Source organism: Carcharhinus amblyrhynchos, chromosome 3, assembly GCF_965287045.1.
Source record: "Carcharhinus amblyrhynchos chromosome 3, sCarAmb.v2.hapA, whole genome shotgun sequence".
Classification (NCBI taxonomy): Eukaryota; Metazoa; Chordata; class Chondrichthyes; order Carcharhiniformes; family Carcharhinidae; genus Carcharhinus; species Carcharhinus amblyrhynchos.
In genome coordinates this window covers 64,959,642-64,974,391 of record NC_137326.1, presented here as the reverse complement: position 1 = coordinate 64,974,391, position 14,750 = coordinate 64,959,642, and the positions used below count along the sequence as shown (strand labels likewise).

At 44.8% G+C, this 14,750-nt stretch overlaps 1 protein-coding gene across 1 annotated transcript in view; it reads right to left on the bottom strand.

Annotated features, from left to right (window-relative positions):
* The window catches only part of LOC145341391 (FYVE, RhoGEF and PH domain-containing protein 5-like), a 103,719-nt gene that overhangs the window by 24,107 nt on the left and 64,862 nt on the right, over positions 1-14,750 (bottom strand). Inside the window, exons 15-16 of the mRNA XM_080186331.1 lie at positions 8,525-8,665; positions 3,301-3,403 (exon numbers count right to left, since the gene is read on the bottom strand). Of these exons, the coding sequence (XP_080042457.1) occupies positions 3,301-3,403; positions 8,525-8,665 (244 nt within the window). The remainder of the gene's footprint in view (positions 1-3,300; positions 3,404-8,524; positions 8,666-14,750) is intronic.

Here is a 14,750-nt window from a genome sequence, read left to right as displayed (position 1 = left end):
AGAATCCCTACAGAGCATTCAACCCACTGAGACTGAACTGAACACAATCCCACCCAGACTGTATTGCCGTAACCTGTCATATATACCCAACTAATCTCCCTGACACTGCAGTTAACTTAGCATGGCCAACCAACTTAACCCACACATTTTAAGAGTGTGGGAGGAAACCGGAGACTCAGAGACTCAGACATAAGGAGAATGTGCAAACTCCACACAGCCAGTGACCCAAGCAGGGAATCAAACTTGGTTTCCTGGCACTGTGAGGCAGCAGTGCTAACCACTGCGCCAATATGCCTTAGTTATGATCTAAGGAGATCCATCAGCGATGCCAAAAGATAGTATGGGGCTAAGCTAGAAACCCAGGCTAGGCACACAGAGCTCCCGCCAACTATGGCAAGGTCTGCAAGACACAACAGGCTACAAAATGAAGGCATGTAAAATCGCCGGCACCAATATGCCTCTCCCTGATGAGCTCAATGCTCGTTTTGAGCAAGATGTCACCAAGAGCATGCCCTGCACTCCAAAAGTCTTGGATGAACCTGTATCCAAGGTCACCATTGCAGATGTCAGAGCAGTCTTCTTAAAGGTCAACCCACAAAATGGATGAGTTACCCAGTTGTGCACTCAGATCCTGCGTGGATCAGCTGACAGGGGTATTCACAGACATCTTGAACTTTCTTTACAATACTCTGAGGTCCCTATTTGCTTCAAGAAGCCGATCATCATCCCAGTATCAAACAAAAGCTAGGCAGTGTGCCTTAATGGCCATCATCTGGTGGCTCTGACATCCATTATTATGAAGTGTTTCAAAAGATTAGTTGTGGCACAAATCAATTCCAGCCTCCCAGACTGCCTGGATCCACTACAGTTCGCCCATCGCTATAAGAGATTCACAGCAGACACCATCTTCTGGCCCTGCGCTCAACTCTGGAACACCTGGATAACAAAGACATCCTATGTCAGACTCCTATTTATTGACTATGGCTCAGCCTTCAGTACCATTATTCCAACAAAACTCATCTCCAAACTTTGTGGTCTGGGCCTCGGCTCCTCCTCTGTGACTGGATTCTGAACTTCCTAACCCACAGACCACAATCAGTAAGGATAGGCAACACCACCTCCACGATCATCCTCAACACCGGTGCCCCACAAGGCTGTGGTCTCAGCCCCCTACTGTACTCCTTATACACCTATGATTGTGTGACCAAATTCCCCTCCAACTCGATTTTCAAGTTTGCTGATGACACTACTGTAGTGAGACAGTGATGATGAGACAGAGTACAGGAAAGAGATAGAGAATCTGGTAAATTGGTGCAGCATCAATAATCTCTCCTTCAACGTCAACAAAAAGGAGATAGTCATTGACTTCAGGAAATATAGTGGAGGACATGCCCCTGTCCTCCAATAGGGATGAAGTAGAAATGGTCCAGATCACCCACAACCTGTTCTGATCCCTCCATGCCAATGCTGTAGTTGAGAAAGCCCACCAAGACATCTATTTCTCAGAAGGCAAAAGAAATTTGGCATGTTCGCGATGACTCTCACCAGCTTTTACAGACGCACCATAGAAAGCATTCTGTCTGGTTATATCACAGTTTGGTATGATTCCTGCTCTGCCCAAGACTGCAAGAAACCACAAAGGGTTGTGAAGGAAGCCTAGCCATCACCCATGTACACTGCTCCCTGCCTCGGAAAACAGCCAGCATAATTAAGGACCCCATGCACCGCAGGCATATTCTCTTTCACGTTTTTCCATTGGGAAAGGATACAAAAGCCTGAGGACACCTATCAAATGACTCAAAAGCAGCTTCTTCCTTACTGCCATCAGACTTTTGAATGCACCTACCTCGTATTAAGTTTATCTTTCTCTACACCCTAGCTATTACTGTAACACTACATTCTGCAATCTCTCCTTTCCTCCTCTACATATGGTATGCTTTGTCCATATAGCGCACAAGAAACAATATTTTTCAGTGTATAAGAACAAAGAATAAAGATAATTACAGCACACGAACAGCTTCTTCAGCCTCCAAGCCGGCACGACTGAACTAAACCCCCCATTCTTTTGGGGACCATATCTCTCTATTCCCATGCTATTCATGTATTTGTCAAGACGCCCCCTAAAAGTCACTATCATATCTGCTTCCACTACTTCACCCAGCAGCGAATTCCAGGCATCCATCACTCTCTATATAAAACATTTCTCTCTTACATCACCTTGCCCCTCACACCTTAAACCTATGCACCCTAGTAATTGACTCTTCTACCTGGGAAAAAGCGTCTGACTATCCACTCTGTCCATCCCCCCTCATAATCTTGTGGACTTCTATCAGATTGCCTCTTGACCTCCATCATTTCAGTGAAATCAAACCAAGTTTCTCCAACCTCTCCTCATAGCTAATGCCCTCTATACCAGCCAACATCCTTGTAAATCTTTTCTGTACCCTCTCTGAAGCCTCCACATCCTTCTGGTAGTGAGGCAACCAGAATTGAACTCTATATTCCAAGTGCGGCCTAACTAAGGTTCTATAAAGCTGCAAGGTGACTTGCCAATTTTTAAACTCAGTGCCCCAGACGATGAAGGCAAGCATGCCGTATGCCTTCTTGACTACCTTCTCCAACAGTGATGCCACTTTCTTTGACCTGTGTACCTGTACACTCAGATCCCTCTATCAATACTCTTCAATACAGTTCTGCCATTTACTGTACATCTCCCATCTGTATTAGACCTTCCAAAACATACTACCTCACATTTGTCTGATTTGTCCATATGTATAATATACGTGACAATAAGTCAAATCAAATTCATTCCTCCTATTCCAGGGCCCCCCCACCTCACACTCCATTCCAGGGCACCAACCCCCATTCCAGGCTCTCTCCCCCACCATTCCAGGCACCTCCGCTCCCCCCATTCCAGGGCCTCCACTCCCCACATTCCAGGCCTCCTCACCCCTTGCCCTCCATTCCAGGGCCCACTCACCCTCCATTCCTCACATTACAGGACCCACTCACCCTCCATTCCTCACATTACAGGACCCACTCACCCTCCATTCCTCGCATTACAGGACCCACTCACCCTCCATTCCTCGCATTACAGGACCCACTCACCCTCCACTCCTCGCATTACAGGACCCACACCCTCCACTCCTCGCATTACAGGACCCACTCACCCTCCACTCCTCGCATTACAGGACCCACTCACCCTCCACTCCTCGCATTACAGGACCCACTCACCCTCCATTCCTCACATTACAGGACTCACTCACCCTCCATTACAGATGCTTGAGACGTTTCAATTACCTTTTCTCTTTAGCTCTGTGTAGCATTGGTCACAAACTCTGACCATCCTCCCTTTCAGATATCTCAGTGGATACTTGTTCCTGGAGCATGCTCGACAAACGACCTGCAAGATAAAACAAGAAAGAGCATGAGTGCAACTGTACGTACCTGTTATCTTATTGCCAACCCCCTTTCCCATCCAGAGTTCTTGTTGTCACCTCACAAATCCATGTCTACCCTTCTTAAACTTTGTGTTTGAATAACTCCAATCTGGTTTCTGCCCTGCTACAGTACCAAAACGGCTCTTAAGGTTACAAATGACAGCCCACATGACTGATAAAGGAAAGCTTTTCCTCCTTGTCCATCTCAGAAACATAGAAAATAGAAACAGGAGGAGAATATTCGGCTCTTTGCGCCTGCTCCACCATTCGTTATGCTCATGGCTGAACATCCAACTCAATTGCTGGATCCCGCCTTTTCCCCATGTCCTTTGATCCCCTTCACCCCAAATGCTATATCTAACATGTAACAAATAGCAAAAGGTAGCGGATGTTTTATACATGGACTTCAGTAAAGCCTTTCACAAGGTACCTCATGACAGACTGATATGAAAGGTGAAATCACACGAGATCAGAGGAGAGCTGGCAAGATGGCTACAAGACTGGTTCGGCCATAGAAGACAGAGGGTAGCAATAGAGGGATGATTTTCTGAATGGAAGTCTGTGACTAACAGTGTTCAGTAAAAAGTCTGACAACACCAGGTTTTAGTCCAACCGATTTATTTGATAGTAAACGCACAAGCTTTCGGGTTAGTCCCTTCGTCAGGTGAATGGAGAGTTCTGGCCTCAGACAGAGCATATAAAGCACAGACAGTTTACAATCTGTAACCCGAAAGCTTGTGCGTTTACTATCAAATAAATCGGTTGGACTAAAACCTGGCGTTGTCAGACTTTTTACTGTGTTTACCCCAGTCCAACGCCGGCACATCCACATCATGACTAACAGTGTTCCACAGGGATCCGTCCTGGGACATTTGTTCATAGTATATAAATGATTTGAAGGAAAATGTAGCTGGCCTGATTTGTAAGTTGACACAAAAATTGGTGGAGTTGCAGACAGTGAAGATGATTGTCAGAGGATACGGCAAGATACAGACCAGCTGGAGACTTGGGCAGGGAAATGACAGATGGAGTTTGATCTGGGCAAGTGCGAGATAATGCATTTTGGAAGGCACGTAGGAATTATACAGTAAATCGTAGAACCTTTAGGAGTATTAACAAGCAGAGAGATCTGTGTGTACATGTCCACCAATCACTGAATGTGGCAGGTGGATAAGGTAGTCAAGAAGGCATGTGGCATGCTTGCCTTCATTGGTTGGGGCATTGAGGATAAAATTGGCAGATCATGCTGTAGCTGTACAGAACCTTAATTAAGCCTCATTTGGAATATTGTGTGCAATTGCCACACTACCAGAAGGAGGTGGATGCTTTGGAGAGGGTACAGAACAGGTTTACCAGGAAGTTGCCTGGTCTGAAGAGTATTAGCTACGGTGAGAGGTTGGAGAAACTTGGTTTATTCTCACAGGAATGACGGAGGTTGAGGGGCGACCTGACAGAGATTTACAAGATTATGAGTGGCATGGACAGAGTGGATAGCCAGATGCTTTCTCCTAAGGCTGAAAAGTCAAGTACTAGGAGATATACGTTTAAGAACATAAGAACATAAGAAATAGGAGCAGGAGTAGGCCATCTAGCCCTTCGAGCCTGCCCCGCCATTCAATAAGATCATGGCTGATCTGAAGTGGCTCAGTTCCACTTTCCCGCTTTCTCCCCATAACCCTTAATCCCCTTGCCTACCAAAAACCTATCTACCCGTGTCTTAAATATATTTAGCGAGGTAGCCTCCACCACTTCAAAGGGCAGAGAATTCCAGAGATTCACCACCCTTTGAGTGAAGAAGTTCCTCCTCAACTCTGTTCTAAACTGCCTCATTAAGGTGCACGGGGAAAGTTTAGAGGAGATGTGCGAGGCAAGTGTTTTTTTTAAACACAGAGGATGGTGAATGTCTGGAACATATTGCTTGGGGAGATGATGGGAGCAGGTACGATAACAGCATTTAAGGGGCATCTAGCCAGATACATGAATAAGATGGGAATGGAAGGATACTTACTCCATAAGTGCATACGGTTTTCACGATTGGTGTAAGCTTGGAGGGCCGAATGGCGTGTTCCTGTGCTGTACTGTTCTTTGTTTCAACACCTTCTTGAAAACACCTTCAAGGTTTTGGTCTCAACTATTTTCGGTGGTAGCAAATTACACAGACTGAGCACACTTTGGGTGAAGAAATTCCACCTCATTTCTATCCTAAGCGATCTACCCTGTATCCTCAAACTGTGACCAAATTGGATAATCTCACATTTATCCAAATTATGCCATTCATTTGCCCACTGACTCAACTTGTCCAAATCACAGTGAAGGACCTCCACATCCTCCTCAAAGCTCACCTCCCACCCAGCTTTGCATCATTTGCAAATGTGATGATCTTATGGAATTTAACGCAGACAAGTGTGAGGTATTGCACTTTGGAAGGACAAACCAAAGTAGAGCATACAAGGTAAATGCTAGGACTCTGAAGTGTGCAGTTGAACAGAGGGATCTAGGATTACAGGTACAGAATTCCCTAAAAGTGGCATCACAGGTGGATCGGGTCGTAAAGAGTGCTTTTGGTACACTGGCCTTTATAAATCAGAGTATCAAGTATAAAAGTATGGTAAGGTTGTATAAGGCATTGGAGAGGCCAAATTTAGAGTATTGTGTACAGTTTTGGTCACCTAGTTACAGGAAGGATGTAAATAAGGTTGAAAGAGTGCAGAGAAGGTTCAGAAGGACGTTGCCGGGACTTGAGAAGCTGAGTTACAGACAGAGATTGAATAGGTTAGGACTTTATTCCCTGGAGCGTAGAAGAATGAGGGGAGATTTGATAGAGGTGCATAAGATTTTGATGGGTATAGACAGAGTGAATGCAAGCAGGCTTTTTCCACTGAGGCTAGAAGAGAGAGAAAAACCAGAGGGTTAAGGATGAAAGGAGAAAAGTTTAAATGGAATATTAGGGGGGGTTTCTTCACAGAGAGAGTGGTGGGAGTGTGGAATGAGCTGCCGGATAAAGTGGGAAATGTAGGGTCACTTTTAACATTTAAGAAAAACTTGGACGGGTTCATGGATGAGAGGGGTGTGGAGGGATATGGTCCAAGTGCAGGTCAAAAAATGGTTTGGTGCAGACAAGAAGGGCCAAAGGGCCTGTTTCTGAGTTGTAATTTTCTATGGTCCTATGGTTACCTCATCTAAATCATTAATATATGTAGTGAAAAGTTGGAGGCCCAGCACTGATCCCTGCGGTACCCCACTAATCACTGCCTGTCATTTGGAAAAGTCCTGCTTATTCTTACTCTTTGTTTCTGGTTTGCCAACCAGTTTTTTTATCCATCTAAATACACCACCATCAATTTTACATGCTAATCTCTTAAGTGGGAATTTGTCAAAAGGTTTCTAAGAGTCCAAATAAACCACATTTACTGGTTCCCCTTCATCAACTTCTCTTGAAGATTTCCAATAGATTTGTCAAGTATGATTTCCCTTTCATAATTCCATGCTGACTCTGATCCTGCCAAGTGTTTTGCTATAACATCTGGCACCGTTTCACCACGTCATCCTCCTCCAGCCCCTCTTCACTCATGTCCAGCTGGGTGGAACTATTCTCAAACCAGTTCCATTCTTATCTGTTTCATCGTGGCCAGAGAATTGCCTGCAATGACTTCTCTTCCTGATCCTGCACTGTCCCCTCAGTGTCCCCCAAAGATCTATCCTATTTACATACTGCCCTAGGCCACATCATCGTATCACAGCATGGAGTCAGTTTTCACATATATATTGAGACCATCAAGCTCTATTCAGCACTACTTCTCTCAACCCTTCTAGTCTATCTGAATTGTTATAGTGCTTGTCTGCCAGTAGGTACTGGATTAACAAAACCCTCCTCCAATTAAATGTTGGGAATATTGAAACTATTGCCTTTGGTTTCTGCCACTGGCTCCATCCCCTCCTCCCTGATTACCTGTAGCTAAACCAGTTTCTTCACCAACACAGTGTCATGTTTGACCCCAAGGTGAGCTTCCCATCACATTGCTGCAACACTCAGACCACCTATTTCTAGCTGTGTGACATGGACTGCCTTTCCTTGATCTCAAATCATCAGCTCAGAAATCTTCATCATTGCCTCTCTTACCTCCAGGCTCGTCTATTCCAACTCACTCCTAGCTGCTCTCTCACATTCTACCCATTGTAAATTTCTACAAGTCCCCCTCAACTTCTATAGGTCACCCAATATCTATACTCCCTGTTACATCCTCAAAGAATTTGAGCAAACTTGTCAAATATGATTTACGCTTCATAAAACCATGTTGACTCAGTTTGATTATATTTGGCTTTCCTAAATGATTAGCTATTTCCTCTTTGATTATTAACTCCAGCATCCTGCCAATAAAGATGTGAAACTGACTGGCCTATAGTTCCCTGTCTTCTGCCTTTCTCCCTTTGTAAACAAGGGCATCACACTGGCTGTTTCCCAATCTTCTGGTACCCTCCTGGAATTCAGAGAGTTATGAACATTTTCAACCTATGGGTCCAGTATCTTTGCATCCAAGTCCATTAAAACCCTAGCATGCGGTTCATCGGGCCCTGGTGACTTATCCGCCTTTAGTCCCTTGAGTTTCTTTGATACTCTACCCTTTGTGATTGGGTTTAGTATAAATTCTACCATGTTATTTGAAATCAGCCTATCTGTCAGGTTTTCTACCATGAAGACTGATGCAAAAATTTTATTTAGCATATCTGCCATTTCTTTGTTTGCTGTTATCAATTCACCCGCCTTATTCAGTAAAGGCCCCAAATTTACCTTAGCCACCCACTTCCTATTTATGTATTTATAGAAACTCTTACTGTTTGTTTTAATACTACATGCAAGTTTTCTTTCAAAATTAACTTTCTTATGAGCTGCTGAGGTCCTGAACTCCCTCTTAACCAACTTTTGACTGCAGTTTGAGGATGTCCTTCCACGGTTCAAATATATTTTGTTTGATTGCTGCTTGCTATATTTCCTTGCTATATTTTATAGTGTTAAAGTCACTATCTAAATGCAGTTAGTTGTTCTAAGTGGGGTTCTGATGGACCAATGAGGTGAATTGACCCACCTTCCCGCAAGCATTACAGTACTGGCGCCTCCATGTCAGGGTGAAGTCACTGGCACAGATCATACACATTGTCATTCGGGAGTTGGAGATCAGTATTGGCGGCTTGGCACCCAGACCAGACTCAGTCTTCACATGGGAGAGCTGGAGGGAAAGTACACAGAGAAACTGTCATTGATTACAAACGCCTGAGATCCAAACTGACAGAGAGGAGGTGCTGAGGATGACAGGTTATAGTTTGACAGAAATACAGTGAGCAGAGGGGCCACAGCTTTAAATAGGGCACTCCGAAAGCTAGTGGCTTTTACTACCAAATAAACCTGTTGGACTTTAACCTGGTGTTGTGAGGCTTCTTACTTTATTATCATGGGTATAGAGTGCAAGAATAAGCAGGTTTTGTGTCCAGTTCTGAAAACTGCACTTTAGGAAGGATGTGGCAACATAGGAGAGAGTGCAGAAAAGATTCACGAGAGTCACTCCAAGGATAAGGAACATCAGTTGTGAAAGTAGATTTGAGAAGTTACGTTTTCCTTAAGGAAAAGAAGGTTGAGAGGATATTTAAATAATTTGTTCACAGTACTCCAACTGTGGAATCACCAAAACCCTGTAGGAATGTTAAAAATGTATTTATCCCATTTGGCTTCCTAATTGCTTAGTGTACCTACATGCTAAAGTTCTGTATTCATAGAATCATAGAACCTACAGCACAGAGATGGGCTCTTCAGCTCAAACTGGTCCATGCCTACTAAAATACCCATCCAAACAATCCTATTTGCCTGCATTTGGCCCAATTCACTCTCAACCATTCCTATCCATGTATCTGTCCAAATGCCTTTGAAATGTTGTCAATGTCCCTGCCTCAACCACCTCCTCTAGTAGCTCATTCCACATACACATTCTGTAAAAATGTTGCTCCTCAGGTTCCCATTAATTCTTTTCCCTCTTAAATTAAACTTTTCACCCTAGTTCTCAATTCCCCAATACCCTCAATATTTGTTCCTCTATCGCCCCAAAGGGAGATAGAGGAACAGATATGTATTCAGATTTTGACAAGGTGCAAAAACCCCTACACTGACTGGGACTCACTTAGTGCTTGGGGTGTGGATGGGTCTGAGTTTGTAACGAGCATCCAGGAGGGCTTCTTGAAGCAGTATGTAGATAGTCCAACTAGAGAAGGAGCCGTAGTGGACCTGGTATTGGGAAAAGAACCTGGCTAGGTGGTCGACATTTCAATAGGGGAGCAATTCGGGAACAGTGACCACAACTCAGAACGCTTTAAAGGACTGATAGATGAAGATAAGTGTAGTCCTCAAGTGAAGGTGCTAAATTGGATGAAGGCTAATTATAACATTAGGCAGGAATTGCCAAATGTAGACTGGAGGCAGATGATTGAGGGCAAATCCACATCTGGCATCTGGGAGGCTTTCAAGCATAAGTTTATAGGGATTCAGGATCAGCACCTTCCTGTAAGGATGAAGGGTAAGTATGGCAAGTTTTGAGAACCCTGGATAATGAGAGATATTGTGAGCCTAGTCAAAGTGAAAAAGGGAGCATTTGCCAAAGCTAGGAGTATGGGAATTCACGAAGCAAGTGTGGAATACAAAGAAAGTAGAAAGAAACTTAAGCAAGGAGTAAGAAGGGCTAAAAGGGGTCATGAAAAGTCATTGGCCAGCAAGATTACGGAAAATCCCAAGGCTTTTTATACATATGTAAAGAGCAAGAGGGTAGCCAGGGAGAGGATTGGTCCTCTCAAGGACAGGTGAGGGAATTTATACATGGAGCCAGAGGAAATGAGCGAGGTATTAAATGTCAGTATTCACCAAAAAAGACTTGGTGGATGATGAGTCAGGGGAAGGGCGTGTAGATAGTTTGAGTCATGTTGAGATCAAAAAGGAAGTGGTATTAAGGTTCTTGAGAAACATTAAGGGAGACAAATCCCCAGGGCCTGACGGGATACATACCCCAGAATACTGAAAGAAGCAAGGGAGAAAATGCTGGGACCTTGAAAGAAATCTTTGTATCCTTACAGGCTACAGGAAAGGTCCCACAGGATTGGAGAATAGCCAATGTTGTTCCCTTGTTTAAGAAGGGTAGCAAGAATAATCCAGGCCAGTGAGCCTGACGTCAGTGGTGGGGAAATTATTGGAGAGGGTTTTTTGAGACAAGGTTTATTCCACTTGGAAATAAGTGGATGTATTAATTAATGAGAGGCAACATGGTTTTGTGAAGGGGAGGTCGTGCCTCACTAAATTGTTCGAGGTTTTCAAGCAAGTGACTAAGATGATTGATGAGAATAGGGTTGATGTTGTCTACAAGGACCTCAATAAGGCCTTTGACAAGGTCCCTTGTGGCAGATTGGTGCAGAAGGTGAAGTCGCATGGGATCTGAGGTGAGCTGGCAAGGTGGATACAGAACTGGCTTGATCATAGAAGGCAGAGGGTAGTGTTCCTGATTGGAAAGCTGTGACAAGTGGCGTTCCTCAGGGTTAGGTGCTGGCACCTTTCCTGTTTGTAAATGATTTGGAAGAAAATGTAACTACTTTGATTAGCAAGTTTGCGGATGACACAAAGGTTGGTGGATTTGCGGATTGTGATGAGGACCATCAGATGGTACAACAGGACATGGATCGGTGGGAGACTTGGGCGGAAAGGTGGCAGATGGCGATTAATCCGGACAAATGCATTTTGGAAGGTCTAATGGGAAATATACAGTAAATGGCAGAACTTTTAAGAGTATTGATAGAGTATTGATCTGGATGTACAGGTACGCAGGTAACTGAAAGGAGAAGGTAGTCAAGAAGGCATAGGACATGCTTGCCTTCACTGGCTGGGGCACTGAGTTTAAAAATTGGCACGTCATCTTGCAGCTTTATAGAACCTTAGTTAGGCTGCACTTGGAATATAGTGTTCAATTCTGGTCGCCACATTCCCAGAAGAATCTGGAGGCTTTGGAGAGGGTACAGAAAAGATTTGCCAGAATGTTGCCTGATTATGGAGGGCATTAGGTATGAGGAGAGGTTGGAGAAACTTGGTTTGTTCTCACTGGAACAACAGAGGTTGAGGGGGCAACCTGATAGAAGTCTACAAGATTATGGGGGGCATGGACAGAGTGGATAGTCAGAACCTTTTTCCCAGGGTGAAAGAGTCAATTACTAGGGTGCAAAGGTGTAAGGTGCGAGGGGCAAGGTTTAAAGAAGATGTACAGAGCGTGGTGGGTGCCTGGAACTTGCTGCCAGAGGAGATTGTGGAAGCAGATACAATAGTGATATTTAAGAGGAGCCTTGACAAATAAATGAATAGGATGGGAGTAGAGGGATACAGTCCCCAAAAAGATAAGGGGTTTTAGTTCAGTCGGGCAGCAAGGTCGGTGCAGGCTTGGAGGGCTGAAGGGCCTGTTCCTGTGCTGTAATTTAGCATGGCCAATCCACCTAACCCTCATCTTTGAAGCGTAGGAGGAAACTGGAGCACCCAGAGGAAACCCACACTGACACGGAGAGAACGTGCAAACTCCACACAGACAGTGACTCAATCTAGGTCCTGGCACTGTGAAGCAACAGTGCTAACCACTATGCCACCCACCTCTATAAGATCACCCCTCAGTCTCCTATGCTCCAAAGAAAATGTCCTGGCCTGTCCAATCTCTCCCTATAACTCAGTCCCTCGCGTCCTGGCAACATCTTTGTAAATCTCTTCTGCACTCCCTCCAGTTTAATAACATCTTTCCTAATAGCAACATGACCAAAACTGAACACAATACTCCAGATGTGGCCTCACCAACGTCCTGCACAACTTCAACATAACTTCCCAACTTCTATACTCAATGCCCTGATTGATGAATGCCAACATAAGAACATAAGAAATAGGAGCAGGAGTAGGCCATCTAGCCCTTCGAGCCTGCCCCGCCATTCGATAAGATCATGGCTGATCTGAAGTGGATCAGTTCCACTTTCCCGCTTTCTCCCCATAACCCTTAATTCCCTTGTCTACCAAAAACCTATCTACCCGTGACTTAAATATATTTAGCGAGGTAGCCTCCACCACTTCAACAGGCAGAGAATTCCAGAGATTCACCACCCTTTGAGTGAAGAAGTTCCTCCTCAACTCCGTTCTAAACTGTCGCCCCCTTATCTCGAGGCTATGCCCTCTAGTCCTGCTGTCCTTTCTGAGCGGGAAGAATCTCTCTACCTCTACCCTATCCATCCCTTTCATCATCTTATACGACTCTATAAGATCCCCCCTCATCCTTCTAAACGCCAACGAGTACAGACCCAGTCTATTTAGTCTCTTCATAGTCTAACCCCCTCATCTCCGGGCGACCAAAACTGCACACAGTACTCCAGCTGCGGCCTCACCAGTACCCTGTACAGTTGCAGCAAGACATCCCTGCTTTTATATTCTAACCCCCTCGCTATAAAGGCCAACATTCCATTCGCCTTCTTGATCACCTGCTGCACCTGCAGACTGGGTTTTTGCGACTCATGCACAAGGACCCCCAGGTCCCTCTGCACCGCAGCATGCTGCAGCTTTTCGCCCTTTAAATAGTAATCCCTCCTACTATTATTCCTGCCAAAGTGGATAACCTCACACTTGCTAACATTATACTCCATCTGCCAGGTCCTCGCCCACTCGCTCAGCCTATCCAGATCACTCTGCAGACTTTCCACACCCACCGCACAATTCGCTTTTCCACTCATCTTTGTGTCATCAGCAAATTTTGTTACCCTACACTCAGCCCCCTCCTCCAGATCATTTATATAAATGGTAAATAGCTGAGGCCCCAGCACCGATCCCTACGGCACTCTACTAGTTACCAACCGCCAATCAGAATAGCACCCATTGGTACCAACTCTCTGCCTCCTATTAGACAATCAATCCTCTATCCACGCTAACACCTTACCCCCAACTCCATGCACCCTAACCTTCTGAAGCAACCTTTTGTGCGGCACCTTATCAAACGCCTTTTGGAAATCTAAAAACACCACATCCACCGGTTCCCCTCTGTCTACCACACGAGTCACATCCTCATAGAAATCCAATAAATTCGTCAAACACGACTTCCCCTTAACAAATCCTTGCTGCGTCTGCTCTATCAAACCATTCTTTTCTAGGTGCCTCGTTATTTCTTCTTTGACGACGGATTCAAGCATTTTTCCAACTACAGACGTTAAACTAACCAGCCTATAATTCCCTGCCTTTTGCCTGCTACCTTTTTTAAACAGTGGCGTAACATTAGATGTTTTCCAATCTTCCGGCACTTCCCCGGAATCCAGCGAAGTTTGGTAAATAATCACTAAGGCATCCACTATCACCTCTGCCATTTCCTTCAGAACCCTGGCATGCATTCCATCCGGTCCTGGGGACTTGTCCACCATCAGTCCCGCTAGTCGATCAAGCACCACCTCTCTAGTGACAGTAATTGCATTCTGGCCCTCAACTCCTACCATCCTTCTATCTTTAATATCCTTTAACATGCCAAAAGTCTTCTTCACTGCCCTATCTGCCTGTGACTTTACCTTTAGAGAACCAGGCACCTGAACTCCAAGGTCCCTCTGTTCCATGATACTCCCTAAGGTTCTACTATTCACCATGAAAATCCTACCTTGATTTGACTTTCCAAAATGCAACACCTCACACTTACCATATTAAACTCTGTTCGCCATTTCTTGGCCCACTTCCCCAGCTGATCAAGATCGTGCTGCAATTTTTGATAACCTTTCTCACTGTCTACAATACCAGCTATTTTAGTGTCATCTGCAAACTTACTGATCATGCCTTCTAAATTCTCATCCAAATCATTGATATATATAACAAACAGCAATTAGCCCAGCACCAAACCCTGAGGCACACCACTAATCACAGGCCTCCAGTCCAACAAGCATCTTTCCACCATTACCCTCTGCGTCCTACCATCAAACCAACTGTACATCTAATTTGCCAGTTCTTACTGTAAATTGGAAGAGGGATTGTACAGCGGGACCTGGGTGTCCTTGTGCACCAGTCACTGAAGGTAAGCATGCAGGTGCAGCAGGCAGTAAAAACAACAAATGGTATGTTGGCTTTCATTGTGGGAGGTTTTGAGTACAGGAGCAGGGATGTGTTGTTGCAACTATACAGGGCCTTGGTGAGGCCATGCCAAGAGTATTGTGGGCCATTTTGGTCTCCTTTACTGAGGAAGGATGTTCTTGCTCTTGAGGGAATGCGGCTGATTCTGGGAATGGTGGGACTGATGG